The sequence below is a fragment of the Euprymna scolopes genome, chromosome 35 (assembly GCF_053919585.1).
Source record: "Euprymna scolopes isolate OS-2025 chromosome 35, ASM5391958v1, whole genome shotgun sequence".
Lineage (NCBI taxonomy): Eukaryota > Metazoa > Mollusca > Cephalopoda > Sepiida > Sepiolidae > Euprymna > Euprymna scolopes.
In genome coordinates this window covers 70315348-70340798 of record NC_136516.1, presented here as the reverse complement: position 1 = coordinate 70340798, position 25451 = coordinate 70315348, and the positions used below count along the sequence as shown (strand labels likewise).

Here is a 25451-nt window from a genome sequence, read left to right as displayed (position 1 = left end):
ACTCTGTATTGTTAAATATATATATATATATATAATATATATATGTGTGTGTGTGTGTGTTCTGACAAAATGTTCACCCTGTTCTCGCTCTATTTACTTTCTCCTTCTCTTCCTTTCATTGACCTGTTTTTCATAGTCATTACTCAAACACTTCAAAATAGCTGCCCTTCCTCCTTCTCTTCCTCCCTTTTATTTCATTCCCCTCTCTGTCTTTATCTTTGTTTTGCATGTTTTGAATTGTAAATATTTAAGCAAACAAATAAAAAAAAAAAAAAAACAGAACAAAATATATCTTTTAGCTCACATTTGATAGTTTTCTTTTTTTTTTTTTTTTTTTTTTTTCAGTAATAAAAGCAAAATATTAAAATCATATTTGGGATTAATTTTACTGCAGTAGAAGCATTATGAGAAATTTGAAAATCCATTAAGAAACCAGATAATACTATGTAGGATCTTTTTCAAATAAATTAAATATTTATTTTAAAATGAAAACATATTTCATCTATTTGGAAAAGATCCTGTATTGTGGCATCTGGTATCTTAACCAATTTTCAAATATATCATTTGGATTAATTTGATTGTTTTATTTTAGTATATCTGCATTTTCCATTGTTGCTTCTACATTTTGTCTGGTTTCGTTAAACTGCTTTATTTTCTTTATATTAATTTCCTAGTGCATTTTATTATTCAAGAGTCATCAAAAAGAATCAACAAAAATACACCAAGAACTTTCATTGCAAAAAAACAAAAAAAACAAACAAAAAAAAACTAGAAGAATGAACCAACCAACAGCATGTCAAGTATTTTCTGGATGAATTCATCCAGGACTATATAGTTAAGGAAGGTTCTATAGACTAGCTAAAAAGAGGATTGTTCCCCTATAATCAGAAGAGTATTATAATGGTCTCCCAAAATTAAGGCTTGACAATTTCCATTGCAAAAAAACTGATGGCCAGAATCTTAAAGATCTCTATTGGTTAAAATATCTTGAACAAACTGATAATAAAATTGATATATATAATAATAGAACTAGAGTAAATTCTTGGAAGTAAACTAATGCAGTAATTGACTTTTAAACAAAGGAATTTTCAAATGAAGGACTTGGGGTGAAGTTTGTTCATGTTTTTTATGCATATAGTATGTAAAGGTTGAAAAACTTGCAAGACTATATCTTAATAATTAAAATATATATAGTTGGAGTAGTAGCTCAATAATGTATATACTAATAACAATTTTGAAATGTTGGCAATTTATTTTTATTTTTTTTTACTTTACTGTAGTGATAAAAAATATTCACCAATGGAGCCTTTTCAAAAATATTTTGAATTTTTTTTCTAGGAAATGTATGTCTTGACACAGGTAGAAATAGTTGTTTCAATTACTTTTTATTCTTTTTTTTTTACACACACAAAATCGAAACATTTACTAAATTATATATCTGTATATTCACGCCATCTCTGACTTATCAGTGTGGTTAGACTTTGTTCAATTTAAAACTTGTACCCCAATGACATTTAACAAATGATGGTTAAAAGAGGCATATTTTAACATTTTACTGCAGTTTCATGGTATTTCTGATTATCAAAATCTATTCTTTGCAATAAAATTCATGATGTTTCAAAATGTTGAAATTTAAATTGCAGAAATATTTTACTACTTGCATATTTTTTAAACAAATTATTTTAATAAGATTTTAAAATTAAATTATTACATTTCTTTAATTATTTTGAATAACTTATTTTTTGTTACATTTTTATAACTCATTATTTACTCACGCATACACACACTATGCTGGATCATTAAATGATCTAAAAGGATTAATTATGGATTTTTTATGGATAAAACTAGTTTACATAAAAATATTATTGAAATTGTTTATTTTTTATTATTTTAACACTAATTTTAGTTATGAAAATGGTTCATTTAAAATGTTCATTTTAGATTCAAAACAAGAAAGATATTTCTTGTGAAATTTTTTTCTTTTTCTGACTAATTAATGGCAAGCTAACACTCCTTGACCTTTTTGGTTTTGATGTTTGACCTAGTTGACCTCACTTCCCCGCCGCCTAAGCCTCCAGTATCAAGTATTACTTGACAATTGTCTTAGTCACAATATTCTGTTAGACCACCTCATTTATCTTTCTAGAATATCCCAGATCGTTATTGTAAAGATGCTTTTGTATATAGTCTTCTCTTTTTAGTACAGATTTTCTGGCATATATAATATATACATAATCTCAAACTTTATTCAAAAGAAGTGAATCAATATTAGTATATACATATATATATATATATATATACATACATACACGCACCATAGTTTGTTGAAAAGAAATTAATAAAGTGCTTGACTGTAAGTTTTATGAGAACTCAATTTTTTTTTTATTTGAAAACTGTGCATTAGCTTCTGTAGACAAACCAAGGTTTCATTGATACGGACAAATCTTTTCTGGATTAGGATAGTCCTTTGGATTTCCTCAATTCCTTAACATGTCACCAAACAGACAATTTGCTTTTTATAAGTAATATAAATTATTTAAAAATATACATTTCAGTTTCTGTAGGTGAACCTGGGTTTTATTATGGACAGGTGTTTTTCTCAGGTCTGCTTTAATTCTCTGGTTCTTTCTCAATTTGTTTTTGCTAAGGAATCGACTCAGAAAATACTTGTCTGTATAAAACCCTGATTTGCCTACAAAAACTGTAATGCATGGTTTTTAAATAAGTTAAATATACTAGAAGAGTATTTGTTCCAGGACGGGTACAATTAATTCTCTAGACAGAACAATTTTGCACCCCTTTATGTCATTTTACAAAGATTAAAATCAAGATTATTAAATCCAATATTTAAAATACTTATTTCAATTTTGAAAAAAATCCATTATATGATTTGGATTCTAAAAAAAATGTCTAAAATTTAAGCCTTAAGCTTAAGGGGAAATAAGAAGCTGAAATTCAAATAATCTTATTTTGGTTTTATTTTATATATATATATATATATATATATATATACACACACAAAGCACCCATCTAGTTTTTAGGTTCAGTTCAAGTATGAAATTGGAAGATTCTGTGTAGTTTAATTGCTATATATTTTCATTACTTATATATAGTAGTCTATACTAAAATAGAATTAGTATATTTGAGTTGTTCATTTTACATCAACATGATGTTTTGACCTATATAATTTCTTCGTGCCAATTAGTTTCTACAACAAGCTACAAAATTTTCAAATTCAATTTCTTTGAGAAAAAAATTAACTTTGCTGAAATTTCATAATATCAACGTAAGCCAAATGACATATCTCAATTTTTTGGTACACTATAAATAATGTTAATATTTCAAAATTGCGAACCAATTTTGAAATAATGAAATTGATATTGCAAATAAAAATAAAATTAAAATATAAATCTTTTTCAACATATTGCAATTATTTTAGTTTACTAACAGACAATAATTTAGACTTTTAAATTGTATCCATATTTCCAAGCACTTTCTTTGAGTGACTTAATCTCTCACATATTGAAGTCACTGGATTGTGTTAATATAATCAACATTGTTGAGATAATTAATTTAATTGATAATTATTACTTTATCATTATTATTTTGACTATGAAATCATAAAGCATGAAATGCTATAAACAGCAATGAGCCCATAAAATTGACCTTTGCCTAGTAACATGTTCTGCTATACTATGCACTCACAAAATAAACAATTTGTACCATCATAGATTGCAAAAATCATTTTTGCATACCGTATATTTCGGTGTATAAGGCGACCGTCAGATAAGACGAGGTACAAAATTGGAGCAAATTTTAATAAATTTATCACATATCGGTTTTATAAGATAACTGCTAAATCACGAAACCATGTTTGTTTAGGCTAGGCTAGAGATTGCAACAGTCGGTATCTTATGAAATATTGGTTTTTAAAGATGATTTTTTTAACTTTAAGGGTTGTTTTATATGCCGAAATATGCGGTATTTATTAAATGTAAATATAATTTTTTAAATGATTTTGGAAGTAACTATCAGGCTTGTAGAGTGTGCAATTTAAACATAATTTCATCTGAAAATTTTAAAAGGTCCACCTTACAGTCCTCAAAAGTTTGAATGGCCTAGCTTTGGGTCCTGGAAATTTTGAATAGCATGTCTTTGAATTCTGAAAATTTTGGATGGCCTTTCTCTGGGTACTGAAAATTTTTGGATGGCCTTCCTCTGGGTACTGAAAATTTTGAAAGGTCCATCTCAAAGCATTCTCAATAAATAATGAATCAATCATCCTATGTGGTCTTGTAAGCTTACACAAAATAAAATAGTTTTTCAATGTATATTGCTAGATTACCCTTTGCTTATATCCGCTAAAAGATGAACATGCTTTATTGATGATTGCAGTTCAAGCATTAATTGAACAGAAAAATCTATTTTAAATGAAAAATTTAATGTTTATTTTAAACATTACATTTGTATGTGAATTGTCACAAACAGACCACATGTTTGACAATTTTATAGGAAAGATGGCTCAGAATGAAAATTATAAGTTGATCAAGAGCAAGTGGAATAATCCTGAGAAAGTAATGGTGCCCTCCTACACACCTTTGTGTTGTAGTTAATGGAAAGGAAGCTTTGAATTTGACCTAGACTATTATCAACCTCTTTGCTTTTTGCGTTCAGGATAAACAAAGTTACTTTACTTATACCATTAGTTCTATAGATATGCTAATAGTAGTAATCTTTTTATTGTAATAACTAACAAGCACACCCAATGTTGCCTGGGAACCCCTGTACTTTTAATTGTATGGCAAAGCATTTGCTCACACCACTTTGGAAATCTGTCGGTTTTTAGACAAAAAGAAAGTTGCATTGGAACAGCCTACTTATTCTTATGATCTTTCTTCATGTGACGTTTTAACCTGTTTTGAAGATGCAAAGGCTATAATGATAAGGTATCCCAGATTAATTTTTCCAGCAGCACATAGAAGTATGGTAGATATCGATGGGAAAGTACATCAGAGGGAAATCATTAACCCCCCCCCCCCCTGCACAGCAAATAAATTGTGTACTGTTACAAGTCTTGTAACTTTTGAGACATACAGTATATGTGATATTCTTGTTTCCATATTTCCATATCAAATTAATTCAAGACGGTTTATTATATCTGGTTTTACAATGGTAGAAACAAAACTAATAGTGGGTGTAACTGTAACGTTTCTTATATCCTGGTTTTTAATAATTTCTAAGTTTTCCCAAACATTTTCTGCTTTTTGCAAGCAATTTGAAAGTCTTAAATTTCTTTGAGAAAAAAGACTTCTTTTTCTTTTTTGTTTCTTTTTTTTTCTTGTCCTTCTTTTTCTTTACAATTTAGCTTATATGAAACTTGATACCAAAATTTACTTTTATGGTATCACATATATAAAGCATTGATATAATAAAACCTCAGCTAATCATTTCTTCTTAAAAAAAAAAAGATATAGCTAAGTGGTACAGCTTTCACCTACTGGATCAAATGATCCATGGTTCAAGCCTGGAGGTATCTTACTATTTTAATTTTAATTTTTTTCTTAATGATTTCAGTTTACAATAAAAGAAGAGGTACCATTTTAAATTGCTGCAAATCATTTTTTCGTTTGTATATTTGAAAACTAAACATTAATCAGGAGTGATTTTGTCCAAGGCATTCATCATCAAGCCCAAATATCAGCTGATGCGATATTGTAAATCATTTTTATTTGTTTGTTTGTGAATTAGTCCATCAGGTAAATTATTCCTCGTAATATCTAATAATCAATAGACGATTGATTCTATAATAATAAATACGCAATCTGCATAAATTAAAATATCATGTTTAAGCGTATTGTATGACTGGGCAATGCTGGGCGGCCAGCTAGTTATATATATATATATATATATAGGTTTTTGGCCTTAACAGATCTGGTTATTAATAGCTCTAACTGAAATATGTATGTAAATGTGTAGCCAAATAATGCTTGTATAAGTACATTTTTATGTGATCAAGCACTATATTCATTGCACTAACAAACCTGCTACTTACTGTAGAAGATATTTTAGTTCTTTCTTTCCTAACATGTATTTTTAACATACTATCAGTGACTTGCTTTATGCTAAGTGGAAACGGTTATTTTCTCTACCAAAAAGCTAAACCTATAAATAGGGAGCATACTCAGAAGAGTGGCTAGATGTGCATCGATGCTGAGATTTAAAACCTGAACAGATACACAAAGAAAATCTTTCCATGTACACACACACACACATTCTTTTGATGGTGTTTAGATTATATCTACAGCATTCTTGGTGTATCCCCAAAATTTATCACGTTTTATATTGTATGAAAATGGTTCCTTAATCTTTAAAGATCTTGGAACTAAGAAACAATGTTGAGGATATCCATTAAATGTTTTTAGCTAAAGTGACAATTTTTATTTTTAAAGTTTACAAGGAATTTATCATTTGCTTTGAGGTATGCGAGTGCATGGAAACAGTTTGATTAGCAAAGAGGGACAAGATAGTAAATGGAATTATTAGATTAGGCTGTCTAAAGATATCGGCTTCCTCATTTAAAATGCCCCAAACATTAATGAAGAATATTTTACTATTCGAAAATTTGGGGGGGAAAAAAAAAAAAAAAAAAAAAAAATCAATTTAATTTTGATAAATAGAAATGTTTGTTAAAATCACTTTTGAACTCCTCTGGTTTTTTCAACTGTTAATCTTAAATTAGTATTGAGTGCTTTTCAAACGGTGGATTTCTTATTATTGATGTTATTGTTTTTCCTCTTTCTTTCTAAAGTGCAATCATGTTCTGCAAAATCAAAATAAACAATTTTCCTTTACAAAAAACAATCAAACTAAACCCCATGAATAACACACATGTATGTATGTATGTATGTATGTATGTATGTATGTATGTATGTATGTACCTAGCTTGATTTATCCAGGTGAATGGCTTAAAAAAACAAAACTAATTGAAAATATTCCTGTTTACAATTAAAAAAAATAAATAAATAAATAAAAAAAAATACAATTTATAAATTGATTTTAGTTTCCCATTACATGTGTATTTATCAAAGTTATGTTTAGGTAAGAAAGACCTGCACATCTTGTCGAAATGGTTTTATTGATACAGAGATCAATCTTATTATATTTACTGTGTGATCATTTCCACACTGACACTGTCGAGAAAGTTTTGACCTTATTCTCCCCCTCCCCCCAGCTCTTTGAACTATTGGTAAAATATTAGCTGTGTTCAATTAATTATATAGATTTATTCCCTTACATAAGCTTTTGACCTTTAAAATATATAAAAAAATATGTTGTAAAAACAGATGAACCAAATCTTTTCAAATATTTTTGTTTCTTTTAATGATCAATGTTCATTTTTTATTCTCTTTTGAAATTTCTTTTGATTTTTTGAATTTTTTTATTTTAATGTTTATTTTATTTTGTTGTCTCTTGATTTCGTTTTACTTTCTATTGTCATACACCATTTTCTGATGTCCTCAATCTTTCCTCTCCAGCGATTTGATATGTTTCCAGAGGTGAGGCTGAATCTGTTTCTTTTAGCAGACCTACATTTCATGCGCGCGCGCGCGCTCTCTCTCACACACACACACACACACACACACACACACACACACACACACACACACAGAGAGAGAGAGAGTCTTATTAATGCCCACCCCACTCCAACCTGAGGTCCTTCACTTTCTGTTGTTGCCTTGTACTCACTCTTGTGCTTGTTGGGTCTGGGCAAAAAGGGTTTTCTTTTTTTCTTTTAATCTAATCTTCCAGCAAAGAGACTTAAATGAAGAAAAAAAGTTTATGATTTGTTTTTTGTTTATAATTCTTATATGAAGTCTAGCATTTAAAACTAATTCTGTATTTGTTTATTTATAAAAACTAATATTTAAAATGAAATATTAGTTTGTGTAGAATCCAGAGACCTTTACCACATCCTACTTATGATTTCTTTTTTTTTTTTTTAATCACATGTCTATTTTACCAGCTTATATTGAAGCATAGGCATCTTCAGGATTGGATAAGGATGCAGCTCAACAAAACCTATACACTTTTCTGGTTCTCTGCTTGCTGGGGCTGTGTACATTTCTGTTGTAAAGAATGATCTTCCTCAAACCCGCAATGTTCTCGATGCTGAAGCATCTATTTGTCGAAATAGTGCAATAATAATAATAATAATATGGAGAAGTATTACACTTTCTGAATTGTATTTTTTCAATATGATCCATGATTCTTTACATTTTGTATGGTAATGGATTCCCCTCTCTAAGAGTTCCTATGTACGAAGTCTATAATGAAGCAAGATTTGTGCATTCCCAAACCAGAATAATTCCTTAACCGCCATTATTTGATTCCAGTGGCAAGGAAAGTCCAGGATGATGGAGAAACACTGCTGAGATAAGCAGAGAGAAAGACTGAATGTTATTTTAGAGTTTTCCTTCTGGATTTTTTTTTTTAGCAATTTTTTTCTTTCTTTACAGACATTTTGTCACTTTCTTGAGACTAGTTTTCCATGTGGATTTTTAATTGGAAATAGTATTGTGGAACATTTTCCACAATATCTTTCATTTTGCTGGTAATCTTAGCTACAAAAACTGTTCTGCATCTAATTCTCATACAATATGTGCAAGAAATGTTTTCAGATGACCAGGAAGTAGGTTTGGGCTTTTTTTTGCAGAACCATAATCAATAATTGACTCTTGGATTTTCACCTGGCACGATTATCAATACTCTTGGGTTAACATCGGTCAAATTTCATTTTTTTGTACTAAAAATGAATGTTTGCCTTTCCTAAAGTTCCGTGTGTAAAATGGTCATATTATGATTAGTTTTTGGATTATGCTCGTAATATCAAAATAATCTGAATGCTTCATAGAAGGAAAACTCTGAATTATTCATAATAGGTGTGGAATTTGCATGTTCAATCAATGTGAATAAAATTGCTATTTAATACCTACTCAGACATATGTCTGTCAGGTAATCATGAAAAAAAATAAAGAAATAAAATATTTGACTTCTTTCATATATGGTAAACAACAATAATGCACTAAATGAAAACGTGCGAGGTTAACTGCAGGAAGTAAATTTGCAACAGGAAGTTAAGCAGCTAGTTAAGCGTGACTTGATCCAGCTTTATCAGTTCAGTGAGGATGTTTAAAAAGAACACTCTTCAACAATATGCTCATTGTTTGATCATGTACACCACACACACAGTTAATTTTGTTTGTATATCTCAACTTGGAGTAATTTCCTTATTTAGTGAGAAATCAGTTTTGATAAGGTTTCATTACTTCGAAACTTTTTTTTTTTTTTTTACTTTAAACCATATTTTAAAACAAAAACAAAAAAAAATCTTTAGGCACATAAGACAATATTATAACAAGTTTAATTGTATATGTAAAATGCGAAAGAAACAAGTAAACAAATCAAGAAGGGAGATAATTCAAGGTTTAATAGTCTTTGTTTTTGATTATGTATGGATTATTGCAACTTGCTAACCTTGTCCAACAAGATTTGTTTTAAATGTGGAGAAAAAAATCCAATTCCCCAAAAGGGGACACACTAGATTGAGACGAAAATAATAAAATTGCTTCCATGTAGAATGATCTAGAAAAAAATGGAGTATCAGAACAGATAGCCACTTTGATTTTAACCAAAAGGCTTAGAAGAACATTGTCACAACAAAACAAAAAGTGTTCAAAAAATATATATAACTGGTACTAAAGGCAAAATAAGTTACTCTTCTACCTACCAGGATAAGTTTTTGATATTCTAACTTATTTTAAATCATCTATTTTGGTTTGGAACAGAAGTAGTGTCGAGTGTGAGAACTAGAAAAAATGGTGGACATGAGATGCTCATCTTTGGAGTCTTGATAATCACTCCAAACTATAATAATAGTGAAAACCCATATAATAAACGTCAGCTATTCCCGTTTTTTTCTTTTTTTTTTTAATATCACCTATCTTGTTTTGATGGGGTGAGGCAAGATATTTTACATTTCCTGTGTAAATTAAACTTATTATTTTTAATGGTTTTATTACTAAAACAAGATTTTTAGTAAAAAAAAAAAAAATTGAGAGTAATGTTGAAACCTTGGCAAAATTATCCAGTTTTCATTTGTCAAATGATAGGATTGAACTCTTGTTAAACTGATGGAAATGGGATAGAGATTATGCATTCATGTAGAATGTCAGCATACACAAATAAAAAAAGTCTCTGGATATGATTTTAAACAGCATCCTATGATGATGCCCCATTTGGCGGTTGTGGGAAATGCGAAGTTGACCCAGACTCGGAATACCTGTTAGAGTATCTTGTGTTACCAGATCAAGCTGTCTGAAGATACTGGCTTCCTAACCAAAAATCCACCAAATGTTTTTTCTTTCCCTTTGCAAAACTCAATCATGTTCTGCAAAGTAAAAAAACAAAAACATCAGTTTTCTTTTACAAACTAATTCAAACACAATGAATATTTGAAGATAAAGAACTTGAAACATACAAACTTTTTTTCAAAATCACTGGATTCAGCATTGAATAACTTGAAAAGGGTTGATATACTGTTAATTAAAACCAACCAACCAACAAGCATTGGTTGTTAATCACCCTAAATGTATACAAATACTGCTTTCTTGACAAACATGCCAGAGACATGAACCACCAAACAGTTTTGGTAACCAGATGGAATTGCCTTGATGATTTAGGTTTCTTAATTTTTGAGATGAGATTTCACTATTTATAATAAGATTCTTCAGCCTACTGTTCTTATCTTGCGTTTTCACAACATTTCAGTAAATGTAACCTCTGATCATCTTTAGGTGTATTTTGTCTGCAAGGACCCCATGGCATAGTGAATAAAGTTCTTGATGAAATTTAGTTGTAAAAGTTAACCTCTTCTAGAGGTTGAAGGTTCAATCCTCAGTGCGGGCAACACTCAAACTACAATTGCGAATCACTTTCTACCCAGTCATGGCTGACAGAGCACGAGTATGTCGGCCCCATGGATTAAATAAAGGATTCTATTTGAAATTCTATGCAGATTCATGAGTTCGACAAGATACACCTTAAAGAAGGTTGGAGGTTACATCAAAATGTTGTGAAAATAACACTAACGATGAGAACAGTAATTAGAAGAATTCAAATAATATGAAGAATGATTTATTCTTAAATAAAAACCACATTATTGCAGCATCCTCGTCATGACTTAAGTATTTGGTTAAATGAAGAGACTTTCCATTGAGCCTTATAAACAAACAATTATTCTTAAGATAAACTTTTGTTTTGTTCAAAATGTCTTTAGTTGCGAATGATTCGAGATTAGTCCTATTTGTCATGTCTTTCACTCTGATTGCTTATCACTGGTATATCTTTCACTCTGAGGGTAATTTTTATCCCGTGCAAACCCCATCCCTTGTCCCTCTCCAGACACGCCTCCTCATCTCAAAAAAAAAAAAAAAAAAAAAAAAAAAAAAAAAAAAATAGACAAGCATCTTAATTGTTCTTGTTGTTCATAGAATTCAAATCTTGGAATATGTTGTAATTTTTGGATGTTGTCATCTTGAGTGTACACTGCATCCATTGCTAGTTTATGTTGTGTGTATCTTACTAAAATGTAGAACGTGCGTGCGTGTGACAGGCAGCATTTGCATATGTATCTATTGCTACACCTGTGTGTGCGTATGTATTTGTGACATATGCACATGTGTACATTGCTCAGTATGTGTGAATTATTGTGCACATCTGAATAAGGATTGCATATGTAATTTCTGTTAAAAGTGTGTACGTTCATATTTACATTTAGTATTTGTGCCTCTATATGAATTATGCGAATCATTATGTAATTGGCCTTTCTCCATAAGAGCAAACTTAAACAAAAGGTTAGTTTTAATGTGGTGGCAAAATCTACCCCCCCCCCTCCTTAAGATGCTGGCTTTTTTTGGGGGGGGGATCTGATGTGGACAATGCATTTTCTGGAAAGAATTAAATCTAATTACATTTTGGTTCTAACAGCATGCTGCCAGATCCACAAAAACAGAACCGAATTAAACATTGTGTAGAAAATAAATAGCAAATAAATGATAGACTGAATTTATTTTATATATTAAATCCGGTTAAGAAAAATAATTCTTTTTTGTATCAAATAAGATACTTGCCTGAGAAATTTGATTTGGCTGTAATAGAAAGATGGGTTCTTTGTAAAGTTTCAAGAGCTTTAGAATGTCTAATCAGGCTGAACAGATACTGCATTTTGATCCTACCTAGAAAGCAAGTGCGCCTCTTTCTGAGTACATATATGTGAATGTGTGTGCATGCATAGACATGTGCATGTTTGTGTAGGTAAGCGAGAGAACATTAAAGGAATATGAGCACGTGTATGTCTGTAAAGGAGGTGCATGTATGCGACTGTTTAATTGTTCCTGTCAGCCCTTGTGTTTCTCTGCACCCGGATGTTTGGCATTTAGTGCTATCTGCTCTCTACTGCTTGCTTAGATCTAGGGGATTGGCTTCTGTCTCATCCATTACTCACATTCCAGAGCATCTGCTGGGGGATGCTGCCATTGTCCTCCGAGCAGCATCCCTTCTCTAAAATCTTCGTCTGATAGGCTTTGTCTCTTCTTCTCATCATTCTGTGCAACATTATCTTTGATTTTTTTTTTTTTTCTTAATTTATATTTTTGTTCAATTTTATTTTGTTCTTTAACTTTTATTTATCTCTAATCTATTAATGCTTATTGTTTCTTCAATTAATTTTATATACTAAAAATGTAGAAATGCTTATTATTGATAATGTATATCATTTGAAATCTCATTTGGACCTTTTTTTTTTTTTTTTCAGCTCATCTTTTTCCTAATAGACTACAAAAAATATTCTTGAAACATGAACATATAAAAAGATATTCCTTTTGTTAATAGATTATAACATGAATGGTTCTGCTTAGCATTGATGCATTTCGTATTTGCATTCTCTGGACTACTGTTTTCATATGGAGTGTTATTTTCACAATGTTTCGATTGATGTAAGACCTTCTTTAGGTGTATCTTGTGCAACTTAGGAATCTGCACAGAATTTCAAATTGCCCCCCCCCTTCTCTCTCTCATATATATATATATATATATATATATATATATATATATATTAGAATTATGAGTTTAGTATGAAAACTTAAAATAAGATATAAGTATTTTTAATATTTACTTAAACAATCCAAATCAGATGAAAAAGCACAATCATCCAAAATTGGAGAAGAGCGTAAATATAAGAAAATAAAATTTAAGAAATCTGCATATAAGGAAAAACAGAAATTTTATTATCCAATAAAATTAAAAAGTAAGAAATCCTTAGTCTGCGAAATTTTAAAGAATGCCTTCTCATCAGATGAAAGATAATAGCACAAAATAATGATGAAATGCTATTTCAAGCATAAAATGAAACTACAAAATATGAATACTAACATATTTGCATAAAAGAAAAGTTTTTGAAATTGCATAGCAAATAGGAGTAGCAAGAAAAAGTTTTGGAATATCAAAGAGGTAGGGGAAATCAATGGAGATCTGTAGGTTGAAATTCATATTCAATTCATATGTAAATACAAGACAGGTAAATTCAAGGTAGAGAAGATCCAAAAACAGTTTGAAGAATAATTAATAGACAGAAAGGAAATATATTCTAATAAAGATATATTCTTTCAAAAGAAAAATTATTCTGAAATAAGAAAAACAAAAAGCAGAAGTTTCAGTTCCAATTAATAAAAAACATCCTTTTCGTAGGTGGGTTAAAGACGAAAATCCATTTGGATATTACCAAGTATGGATTTCAACCTACAGATCTCCATTGACCTACCTATTAGATATTCCAGAATTTTTTCTTGCTACTCCTATTTGCTATGCAATTTCCGAAACCTTTTCTTTTATGCAAATATGTTAGTATTCATATTTTGTAGTTTCATTTTATGCTTGAAATAGCATTTCATCATTATTTTGTGCTATTATCTTTCATCTGATGAGAAGGCATTCTTTTAAATTTCGCAGGCTAAGGATTTCTTAATTTTTAATTTAGTATTCTTTGTCGGATAATAAAATTTCTGTTTTTCCTTATATTCAGATTTTTAAAATTTTATTTTCTTATATATATGGCACAGCACGGCACAATCACGTTGACACACCAGTTCTCCTCAGATCACCAAAGTTAAGCAATGATGAGTCTGGCCAGTACCAGATAGTGATCATTTGGGAAGGCTAGACGCTGTATGTACTGTGCCGAGTCATAGAAATTTTCAGTTTTGTATCTGGGAATGCATTAATTCACTGGGAGAGATACACTCTCCAGTTTTTGTTAATATATGCATTTATGAGAAGGAAAAACTCTGATGTAAAAACCTACGGTTTACTGTATGCTGTCTTGTGATAGTCATCTGCACTGACAAACATTAGCAGTAATACCAAAAAGTGTGGTTGGTTCTACACAAAGCCTTCTTCACTATAAACAAATCATTTGTGTGGATTTCTGAACAACTTAGTCGTTGTGACGAAACCTTATATGTCAAACAATGGGAGAGTCCTTTATATATATATATATATATATATATATATATATATATATATAAGGAAGAATGAGTAACACAAGTAGTAAGATCATACATCTAGAAAATTTAAGGATCTTAATATTCATACTAGAATTGTCTACATGGCATAGTGGATAAAGTTCTTTGTAACATTCAGTTACACTCTTCTGGACGACGCTCATAAATACAATTGCAAATTACTTTCTCTATCCAGTCATGGCTGATGGAATGAGAGCATGCCACCCCTGTGAATTAAATAAAGAGTTCCGTTTGAAATTCTATGCAGATTCCTGAGTTTGAGAAAAAGATTCCAGAGTTTGACAAGAAACACCTGAAGAAGGTTGAAATTACATCAACTGAAATGTTGTGAGAATAATACTCAAGCTGAGAAGAGTAGTCTGAGAAATCCAAATAATGTGAAAAAATCCTAATCTCAAAAAATCAGAAACGTAATTGATGGGTTTGTTAAACAAAACCTGTTAAATATGTGCAAAGGCAAATGTTTTTATATTCGAATTTTAATCTGAAATAGTTTTATTTTAAAACAACAGTATGAAAATAGTTCATGAATGAGAAGAAATGTTGAAATTTCTTGTTCCTTATTGGAAGGAAATGTTTGAGAGGGTGCATAGCTATAAATATGTTACAATAAAAAAAATTATATATATCGAAAATTAGTTATAAAAAAGTGGATAAGCAAAGTTTCCGCATATCTGAAGAATGTACATAGAACATATGGAATGAACCAATATTTTTTAAAATAGCTAGATTTGTTAGTCAATTTTATTATCCTTTAATATATATATATATATATTGCTGCCAGTGTCCTGAATGAAGGACGCTAGCCCACAAAGTAAAGGATGGCTTTGTTGACAGTTTGAATCTCCTGACTAACAGTAATTATCATTTCCTGCATTGATCATTGCATAAGCATAGAACATTAGTGTCTGTAGGTATAAAAATTGTTAATATTTGTTTTCAAAACATATATATATTTCTTTAAAACAAATCATCAATGCAGGAAATGATAATTACTGTTGGTCAGGAGATTCAAACTCTGTCAACAAAGCCACTCTTGACTTTGTGGGCTAGCGTCCTTCATTCAGGTCACTGGCAGCAATATATATATATATATATATATATATATATATATATATATATATATATATTTCTTACACACAACGGTTTATGTTGTAACTCATAGTGCATATTAGATCTCTTGATTTAACATGTAAACGTTATTCAGATAAAAATTTCATTCAAAGCAGTCTTATTTAGACCTTTTTTTTTAAATAAAACATAGACATCAAGTAAAAACGGTTCAATAAGGTTTCCGTTTTAATTTTGAATAAAAATCAAATATGTATAAATGAATTTTAATTTTTCAGCCTGACTGAAATTTTATTCATTAAACTTTATGAATGAGAAGAGGAAAAGTCAAAATTTTATGTTCACTCATGGATATCATTGAATAAAATTTTTTTAGAAGAAATATAGAATGTTTCTCTGAATAACTAAGGTTTACATAATATTATCATTTATATTTCTACTATTATGATTACCTTGATATAAAAGGTTAATTCTCTCACTAAACCTGTTTTTGTAACCTTGGTGGTGATGAGACAAATGGGAATCTGCTATATACGAAATTTTGTAAAAATGGTAACTCCAAGTAGTCTCTGAAAAAAATCATACACTGGATCATTGTTGACTGGAATACTAGGAACACCAATAAAATAATGTTGTAAAATAAACCTTTTTAATTTAACTATTGTTTTACTGCAGATTCATGATATATCCAATTTTAAGAAGTATATCAATGTCTTTAAACATTTGAAAAAAATTCAAATTGAGCTGAAACGAATTTTAAGTCTTTTTTTTTCAAATGTAGGGAAATGAATGTTTCTTAATAGTTTTAGTATAAAAATTTTATTTTATTTTTCAGGAATGTTTTTGATATATTCTCCTTTGTAAACAATCTGCTAGTTTTGAATCTCACAACATTTACTAAAATATATACTCACTTTGATTAGATATAATAAAAGGAATCTCAAAAAATACTTCTGAAGAACGGTATGGTCATTAAACTGCTGTCAAGTGTTTACATAAGTTGAATTATTATTGTTAAAAAAAACTATAAAAAATATTGAGCTTTTTATGTGTTTTTTTTTCTGTTTTAATTTGGTTCAGTTTTTAAATTGAATTTGAGAACTCAATTTTTATTTGATTAAAACACACAAACAGTTTGTTCACTTTGTCTTGTTTTAATTTCTAGTTGCCTTTTATTGCAACTTACTTGGATCGTGATTCTGTGTTAATGAGAAAACGCTGTCGCTTGGGAATAATAAAGGATAAGCTTGTGGTGAGATGTTAACTCACACCCAATCCTCTTTCCTTCCAGGAAATCCTCGCTAAATGCACTAGTTTCTCTGTGCTACAATCATTCTTCAGTCTTAGCAAATAAAAACTACTCTTTTAAACTTAATCTATCCTTCACATTTTTACAATCTATTCGACATATACCCCCCCTCTCCAAGCAAGCTAATAAAATTTGCCACCTTTTCTGCAATTCAACCCTATTTGGTACAAATTTTGCCTAAATTGCCCATCAAGTTTCATTGTCCAATGTTGTTTTATTGCTGTTCAATTATAAGGGGCCACATTTTGATAATTGTCTAATCAGTAGGTGTTATGATCCTGAATTGGTTTCATACTCACCAGACCTTTACCGTCCATATTTTTATCTCTCTGATTATCTTAAAGATAGTGTCTATCAAAACGATCCCCAAATATTCTGAAACTAAAGAGGGCCATCACATCAAAACCAGGGCAGTGCTAAAACTATTGACAATTTTGTAAGTCATATCATCCAGAGGTGTGCTTATCAGTGAATAGCAATAATACAAAGTTTCTTCAACATTTTCCAATAAGAAAAAGTGGTCAAAAACAAGTGACTGTTATCAAAGGCAAGGTCAATTACTCTTTTACCTACCTAGATAAGCTTTTTGGTAGCTAATTTTTAAGTGTTTATTGAATTTGATACGCAAATGTCAAGTTTTGAGTTAGAACAGGAAAAAATGGCTAACATCAGATGGTCATCTGAGTAATCTCAATCACTCAAAAAGCAAAAATTAAGCAAAATACTAATAAATAAATGTCACATGACTGACTTGGTGGACAAGTCAAGCATAGATTTGAGTTGATTTGTTATGGAATATGGTTGAATTGCATAAAGTATTATACATTTCATTAATGATTCTATTTATGAGTGGCATATTGGATGGTTCACCTTGTACTTTGTTTGCTTACACAAGTCCTAGTAGTATAGTAATATCTTTCTTTTTGAGGGAAACATTTTTTTCAAATTTCCACCATTTTATTTCAATCTTTAAAAAACATTTTTTTTAATATTTGTCCCCCACCTCCTCCCCAACACACACACACTCCTCAAAATGGTGATCTACTTTTAATTCAAAAAGATGCAATGTTATCTGTTAGAAATTTGATACAGATGCTTATGTCATTGGAAATAGATTTTCTTGGAAATTAGATTTAACTAGGATGTAAATATGGGAGTTTTATGAATGCATATAAAGAGATTAGTTATTCTGCCAATACTTTTTAAATGGCTTTTTCATAAGATTCGGATCTAAAGTTGGTTCTTATAGCCATGAAAATAAAACAACAGAATTAGAACTCTAATACGGGTTAAAAACTTTAAAAACTCCTTTAAAAATTTGTTTTTAGATAAACTGTGGAATAAGTATTGTGCAATTTATATATATATATATATATATATATATATATATATATATATATATTTTTGTACTAGCAAATAGAAAATAAATCAAAATGACTATCATTGAATATTATGATTTTATTTTTATTTCTCTTGATAACAAAACTATTTAAAAATGAACAAATAATAGTGCAGATTAATAGCAGTACGAGACTGGTCACACATTTCAAGGTTCTCCTAAAAGACACTCTTGATCTTGAAATGAAAAATAAACAAAACATACATTGATCTAAGTTATACATTTACTCGTTTTTGACAATCATACAAACACTTTGAAAGACAGAAGAAGAAAGAAGCAAATGACGCTAAGTTGTCTCTAACTGCAGTTAATGAGAACTTTCTAATGATTTGGGTTTGTTGTCTTTCAACATTCTTTGAAATGTCCATTGGAGTGTGACATGACTAGACATTTTACTTATGCTACACACATATTGATGCCGGGAAAAGATTAATATTAAATTATTTAGTTTGTCTTGAAGCACTGTTCATTCATGATACTCTTCAATTTTAAAAAATCTTTTGGCACAACAATTGTTTATCACATGTGGTGACTACACCAAACGATTTCTACATTTAAAAAAAAAAAAAAAAAAAAAAATCGACTCCAAACCATCATTTGTGGTCTGTTATCAGATGATGAAATCTCAATTCCAAGGTGTCTTTTGTGGGATTTATGAGCGCTGCAATATCATTTTAGAGAAGTGAACCAAATCTTGACCAAGAAACTTTTCTAAATCGTCATGAGGTAATGGAATAAAACGCTGAACACATGACCTGATGGTGTTTGTGATCTTTGGTGAACATGACCTTTACCAATATTTCAGTCCAGACCTTTGTATCTTCACAAGTGTATGGTTTTCTGTTCGAGTCAAGTTTCTGATAAAAAAATTTGTCATCATCGGAAGTTTGAAGGAAGGAACCCTTCTTGAGTGGCTTGTGACTCAGAACACGAAATAAAGTAATTTGAGAAAAGAGGAGAAGGAAGATCTTAAAGGAGGTGGGGGGAAAAGTAAGAATATTTAGAGGTTAAGCCCCCCCCCCCTCCTGAGTTAATCAATTGAAGTGCTTTCTTGGATCTTATTTTTAGAAATTTCACATTTATGGTATGAGTTGAGAGAAAAAGCCGCATTGCACATAGCAAGGTTTATACATACACACTTCACTCATAAATGTGTGTGTGTGTGTGTGTGTGTGTGTATATATATACATACATACATATATATATATATATATATATATATATATATATATAAAATTTTAGGAGATATATGTATCAATTTTCAGTATTTACTTCAACGGTGCTAAATACAGGATTAAAGTTAGGTAGTAAGTTATAAAAATACATATAGCAATTAAGTTGAATTTTCTTGTTTCATTCTATATATATATATATATATATATAGCAGATCCATCAAAGGTCATGTGTTCAGTTTTTATATATACACACATCAATTCCTTCATTAGCCAGACGAGTCTTTATGAGGATGAAACGCGCAGAAAATTATGTGTACTTAACTGCTATATATATATATATATATATATATATATATATATATATATATAATGTTCATTTTTAAAAGAGTTAAAATTATTATAAAAAAAATAAAAATTTTTTTCTATTTTCCATGTAAATGTTTGGGCTAATATTAATTTTTGGAGGAATTGTAAAAAATGCTGTTTGGCACTATTTCATAATATTAAAATATGTATTCAATGTTAAACAATTTACTTTTTTTTTTTTTTCTTTATGCTAATTCAAAACCAATTTCAAAATATTTATGTGAATTTAGACATAGAAGATATTTCTGTTCTACAGTGAGTGATGCATTATGATAATGAATAAATTTGTATCTAGAAAAATAAAATTACAAAAGTGAAAATTTGTAAAGAAAATTGTTTTTAATTTCTTTTTTTTTCCTTCTTGACCATAATGTATCATAGAATGACCATCTTTGAAGAATCTTCAACCTGCCTATAAGTAAATGTAAAAAAGAAAAAAACATTTTAAATTCGCTTTGACTTAGCATAGAGAAACAACCATGGGAATTTTGATATTATTAAACTTATTTGTCAAAAAAAAAAAAATAAATAAATAAATAAAAGACAATATTGGATATGATTGTTTTTAGGGAGTTGTTTTAAGATAATGCCAAGTGGCATTTTTCAGGATTCAGCGAAAGTTATTATTTACCAATGTTTGTTTACCAAGCTAGTCAATTTAAATACAATAAAATAAAAGTGCGTCATAGTTAACATCCAAGAAATCAGAGAGTGAGAATGACCGCTTCTGGTTTAACTATGTGTGGAAGGGTTTCATACCTGAAAAAGAAAAAAGCTTAAAGAATGACTTCTTCTACCACTAACTCTAAGTCCGAGTGGCAAGAAAAAAAAATTTTTTCTGTTGATTTAAATTTTTCAGTTATTTAAGAATGTTTCATATTATCAGTCACCTGAGATGAATTAAGTAATTTTTAATTAGTTGTTGTAAAGTATGTTATAATACCAATCACTTGGTACATGAGAATTATTTAGTCAGAAGCAAAGTTTGATTTGTCAGCTTAAATGCTATTTAGATCTGACTTTAAAAATCTGACAAGATAATTGTACATTTTAGATTATTCAGGTTAATATTTGAAAATTATTGCATAAACACAATGTACAAAAACTGAATGGATATTTGAAGATATTAAGAACTTGATGCATAACTTTTACCAATATGATTGGATTCCACATTGCACAATCTGAGAAGTTTTGATATAGTTAACTTTTCCTAGCTAGATGATTTCTAATTGGTATTATGCAATTTAGATGAAATCCAAACATAACTTAAAAGTTTTATAATTCTAGAAAGATTCATATTTAATGTAGCATTTCCAAAATATTTGAGTAAAGTTTAATTATGGCTATATAGATTTCTTTTTTCTTTTCTTTTTTTTTAAATGGGGTTCACCACTTATCTAGGCCCAAAGGCCACTCAGGGATAAGGGTTATTGCATGTACAGTAATCAATGAGATAGTATTGTAGTAATCATTAGTATTGGGGTTTTGATAGAGTGTCTTACTTAAGGGAGCAGTTTATCAGGAGTTTGTTTATGTTGGACTTGAAGACGTCCAAGCTGTAGTCAGGTGGGAAACAGGCAAGCGGCAGAGAGTTCCACTGGCGTGCAGTTCTAAGAAAGAAGCTTTGCTCATGGAATCTACGTTTGGACTTAGGCACAGATAAAGAGTGGGGAAAATTATTGACAGTAGTTTCAGCCAGACGGGTGTTTCTCGTGAAAGATTGGCGAGGGGGTACGAGGGATGATATTTTCATTGTTTAAATTTTATTTGCCTAATAAAAGTAAATCTTTAAATTTACTTATTATTAGTTATACTGGTCTAGTATTGCCTTGGATCCATTACATTCAAATTCATTTTGTATTGTCTAAATTACAAATAAGCTTTTGTTTATAGAGAAAAAACTAAAGCAAATAAGGAATACTAACTCTTACTAAAAGAGTTATTCCTTTGAATTGATTTTTCTTTGTAGGTGATTATTTAATAAATTAAAGGTAAATTGTAGTGAAGTACATTAGTGTATTGTTTATAGCATGGTGCAATAATAAATGAAAACTGGCTAGTCAGAATCAAGATTTGATTTTCCAACTTAAATGCTATTTAAGCCCAACTTGTAAAATTTGAGGGAACTCTAAAATGACACAAGAGGAAGAATTATACATTTAGATACATAAGAAAAGGTTTTTTTGTCTGTATCAACAATTTTAATAAAATAAGTTTAAAAAAAAAAAGATGGAGAGAATTTCACTATATTTATTAATTTCTGTATTAGTTTTGTGATGTCTACTATATTTTCTTATCATTGCACAAGTGAGACATATTTTCCAAATGGTGAAGCGATTAAAGAAAAAGAATTCAACATGGAATTCATGCCAAGAACCTTTCACAGTGAAGCACTTTTTAACAAATTTAAACCTGCAATAAACCTTTTCAAAAATATTATTAAAACTAAAAACTGAATGAAATATTCAATCTGTAAACTTAAACCAAATATTCGAATATGTGAAAAGTGTACATCTTCTTATAAAAGTTAACACACTCCAAAATAAACAAGATTTATTTACCTATTTATTTATCTGTGTATGTGTGTGTGTGTAATATATATATATATATATATATACACACACAGATAAATAAATAGGTAAATAAATCTTTAATAAATATATATATATATATATATATATATATATATATATATACACACACACACAGATAAATAAATAGGTAAATAAATCTTTAATAAATATATATATATATATATATATATATACACACACACAGATAAATAAATAGGTAAATAAATCTTTAATAAATATATATATATATACACACACACACAGATAAATAAATAGGTAAATAAATCTTTAATAAATAATATATATATATATATATACACACAGATAAATAAATAGGTAAATAAATCTTTAATAAATATATATATATATATATATATATATATATATATATACACACACACAGATAAATAAATAGGTAAATAAATCTTTAATAAATATATATATATATATATATATATATATATAAAGTACTTTAGACATTTTTCAGTATTAAATGACTATCAAAGTTGAAATGCTGTTAAAATTAATCCAACCAGTTATGTTTACAATTCTTTTTAAATGATTTTTTTAATTTCATTTTAGTTTTCCCTTATTATATTTTTAATTTTGATAAATATTCAATGAGTAAAAAAGCAAAACAAAAAGTGAATATATCCAGCAACAAATAAATGCTTTGTAATAATTTAGCAGTTGTTAACATGCATTGAAAAACTGAGTCTTTATCTTATTGTCAGCTAATATAGCTATCCTCTTTTACCTGTATATTTTTTTGTAAAGCTTTTGTGAGGAATGAAACTTGATGGATTTCTCTATTGAATTTCAGTTGTTCCCTGCACGGGATATTGTCTACGACAGTCTGGAAAAGTCACCAGAACAAAGAACAGAAGATGACATTGAAACACTTTTGGATTTTATGAGACACTTTTCTGTGAGTATATTTTTAATGTTTCTTGGCTTTTTTTTCTTTTCAAACACAGATTATGGATTATGACTTCCGGTATCTCTGATTCTGATTAATCCAATTTTAACTTTTAATGGAAAAAGAAAAATGATAAAACTGAATGGATATCAAAGATGGTTTATGAAGTCGTAATCTTAATTTTATTTTTTGGAATTTGAACATTAATAATTTGTATTATCTAAATTGTTTTTGTCTTGGTTGTTATTCTTATGATCTTGGTTGATGTAACCTATGACTTTCTTCAAGTGCATCTTGCCAGACTCTGTGGGGAATATTGAACGAAACCCTTTATTTAATTAACGCGTTTAACTTATATATCAACTTATACATCAACCTTAATTGGAGAGAAATCTTAAGTAATTCATAATTGTATTCGTAATATGACCTGCACTGAAGATAGAACCTTCAACCTCCAGGGGAGCCGTCATTTAGAACTGATTATTATTTAGTACTTATATCTGTTAGACCACAGATCCATGCAGATTCCTTTCAATATTCAGTACAGATTCCTGACTTTTGGCAGAAAGATTCCCAAATTCAACAAGATGCACCTGAAGAAAGTCTGAGATTACTTTGGTCAAGATGTTGTGAGAGTAGCATCCAAATACAAATTATCTCAATCTGTCTTCAAAGTTTTTTTGTATGCTTTCATTCTTTATTTGTATTGTCAAGACCTACTGAATATTATCTGAACTTCTCTTGATGTGCTATCCAAATAAATTCACATGCAAATGTTGGTGCTACTAGATCAGGCTGTCTAGTGGATTCCTGATACGAAATGCATCTATATTAAACTTCTGTTTTTGTTTTCTATTCTCTTTTGTAAAACAATTATGTTCTACAAAAACAACAGCCCCCTTCCCCTTTCCCCTCTTTTTTTCCTTCCCTACTGCCCAACCCTTTCAGTGAGGCATTAAATACACCGACTGTCCCCCTGCAGAGAGTAAAAGTCTCTCAAAGGGGCCACCTGTTGGCCGTGGGTGGCGACCTATAATGATTCTGAAAAGGATCCTGGTGGCTGAGCAACTGATATCTAGGGAAATTAAAGATATCAGTTGCAACACTCCACTTTGGCCCCATACAAGGCTAGACGGGCGGTCAGAGGGGCCGATCAATCGGCTAGTTACGTCAAGCCCTAACACATCTACTTTTCTATCAATTCCTCTAAACCGTAACAAATACATTTCTACCCTATACCACTATAAACAATATACATATTTTCCCCTCTTTTCCATGTGTTAGAAGGCGGTGGCTAGGGTCAAATGTGCCAAATGATTAAAGTCATGACATGGCTGTATAGTGCCGGAAGTTACCACAAATGAATTGGATTGTGTAACTAAAGGATTATTGGTGCTCATGGCTCCCATTTGGAACATGTATCCTGTTTATGTAGCCCTGGTATGACAAGGCGAATGGGTTTCCCCCTTAACATGCCCCAATATTGAACTCCGAGGTGGGTGGGGAGCATAAACAATGAATTTAAAATATATATATATATATATATGACCGATAATAAAAACTCCAAGCACCAACACATCGACTCGGATAGTCCAGATAATGAACTATATCAAACATCCTCAAAATTTATTGTATTGGAATTCACTGAAGAAATCCAAATAACTGACTTATCACCGTTTATTATACATAAAATTATATCGGCATATATTACCCCCAAAAATATAAAAACTTTAAAAAATAAAACTCTACTGGTGGAAGTGGAAAGAGAAAAACATGCCACTTTTCTCCTAGGAATGAAAACTTTCCACAGCATAAATATCAAAACTTATCCACACAAGAATCTGAATACATCCAAAGGTGTAGTAAAATCGAAAGACCTATCAATGTGCACTACTGAAGAGATAACAAAAGAACTTAAAAACCAAGAAGTAATAAACGTTAAAAGAATTACAATAAAAAAAGAGAATCAGACTATACATACAAACACTTACATTATGCAGTTC

At 29.7% G+C, this 25451-nt stretch overlaps 1 protein-coding gene across 17 annotated transcripts in view; it reads left to right on the top strand.

Annotated features, from left to right (window-relative positions):
• The window catches only part of LOC145259913 (rap guanine nucleotide exchange factor 6-like), a 917527-nt gene that overhangs the window by 760765 nt on the left and 131311 nt on the right, over positions 1–25451 (top strand). For 11 of the 17 annotated variants that reach the window (XR_013864228.1, XM_080117855.1, XM_080117861.1 and 8 more), the window contains exons 8-9: positions 7536–7556; positions 23353–23457. Coding sequence is in view for 16 of the 17 variants with exons in the window: in XM_080117855.1 (XP_079973981.1) it covers positions 7536–7556; positions 23353–23457 (126 nt within the window). In the remaining variant the exon portion in view is untranslated. The remainder of the gene's footprint in view (positions 1–7535; positions 7557–23352; positions 23458–25451) is intronic. The other 6 variants (XM_080117853.1, XM_080117856.1, XM_080117859.1 and 3 more) reach the window with 1 other exon arrangement.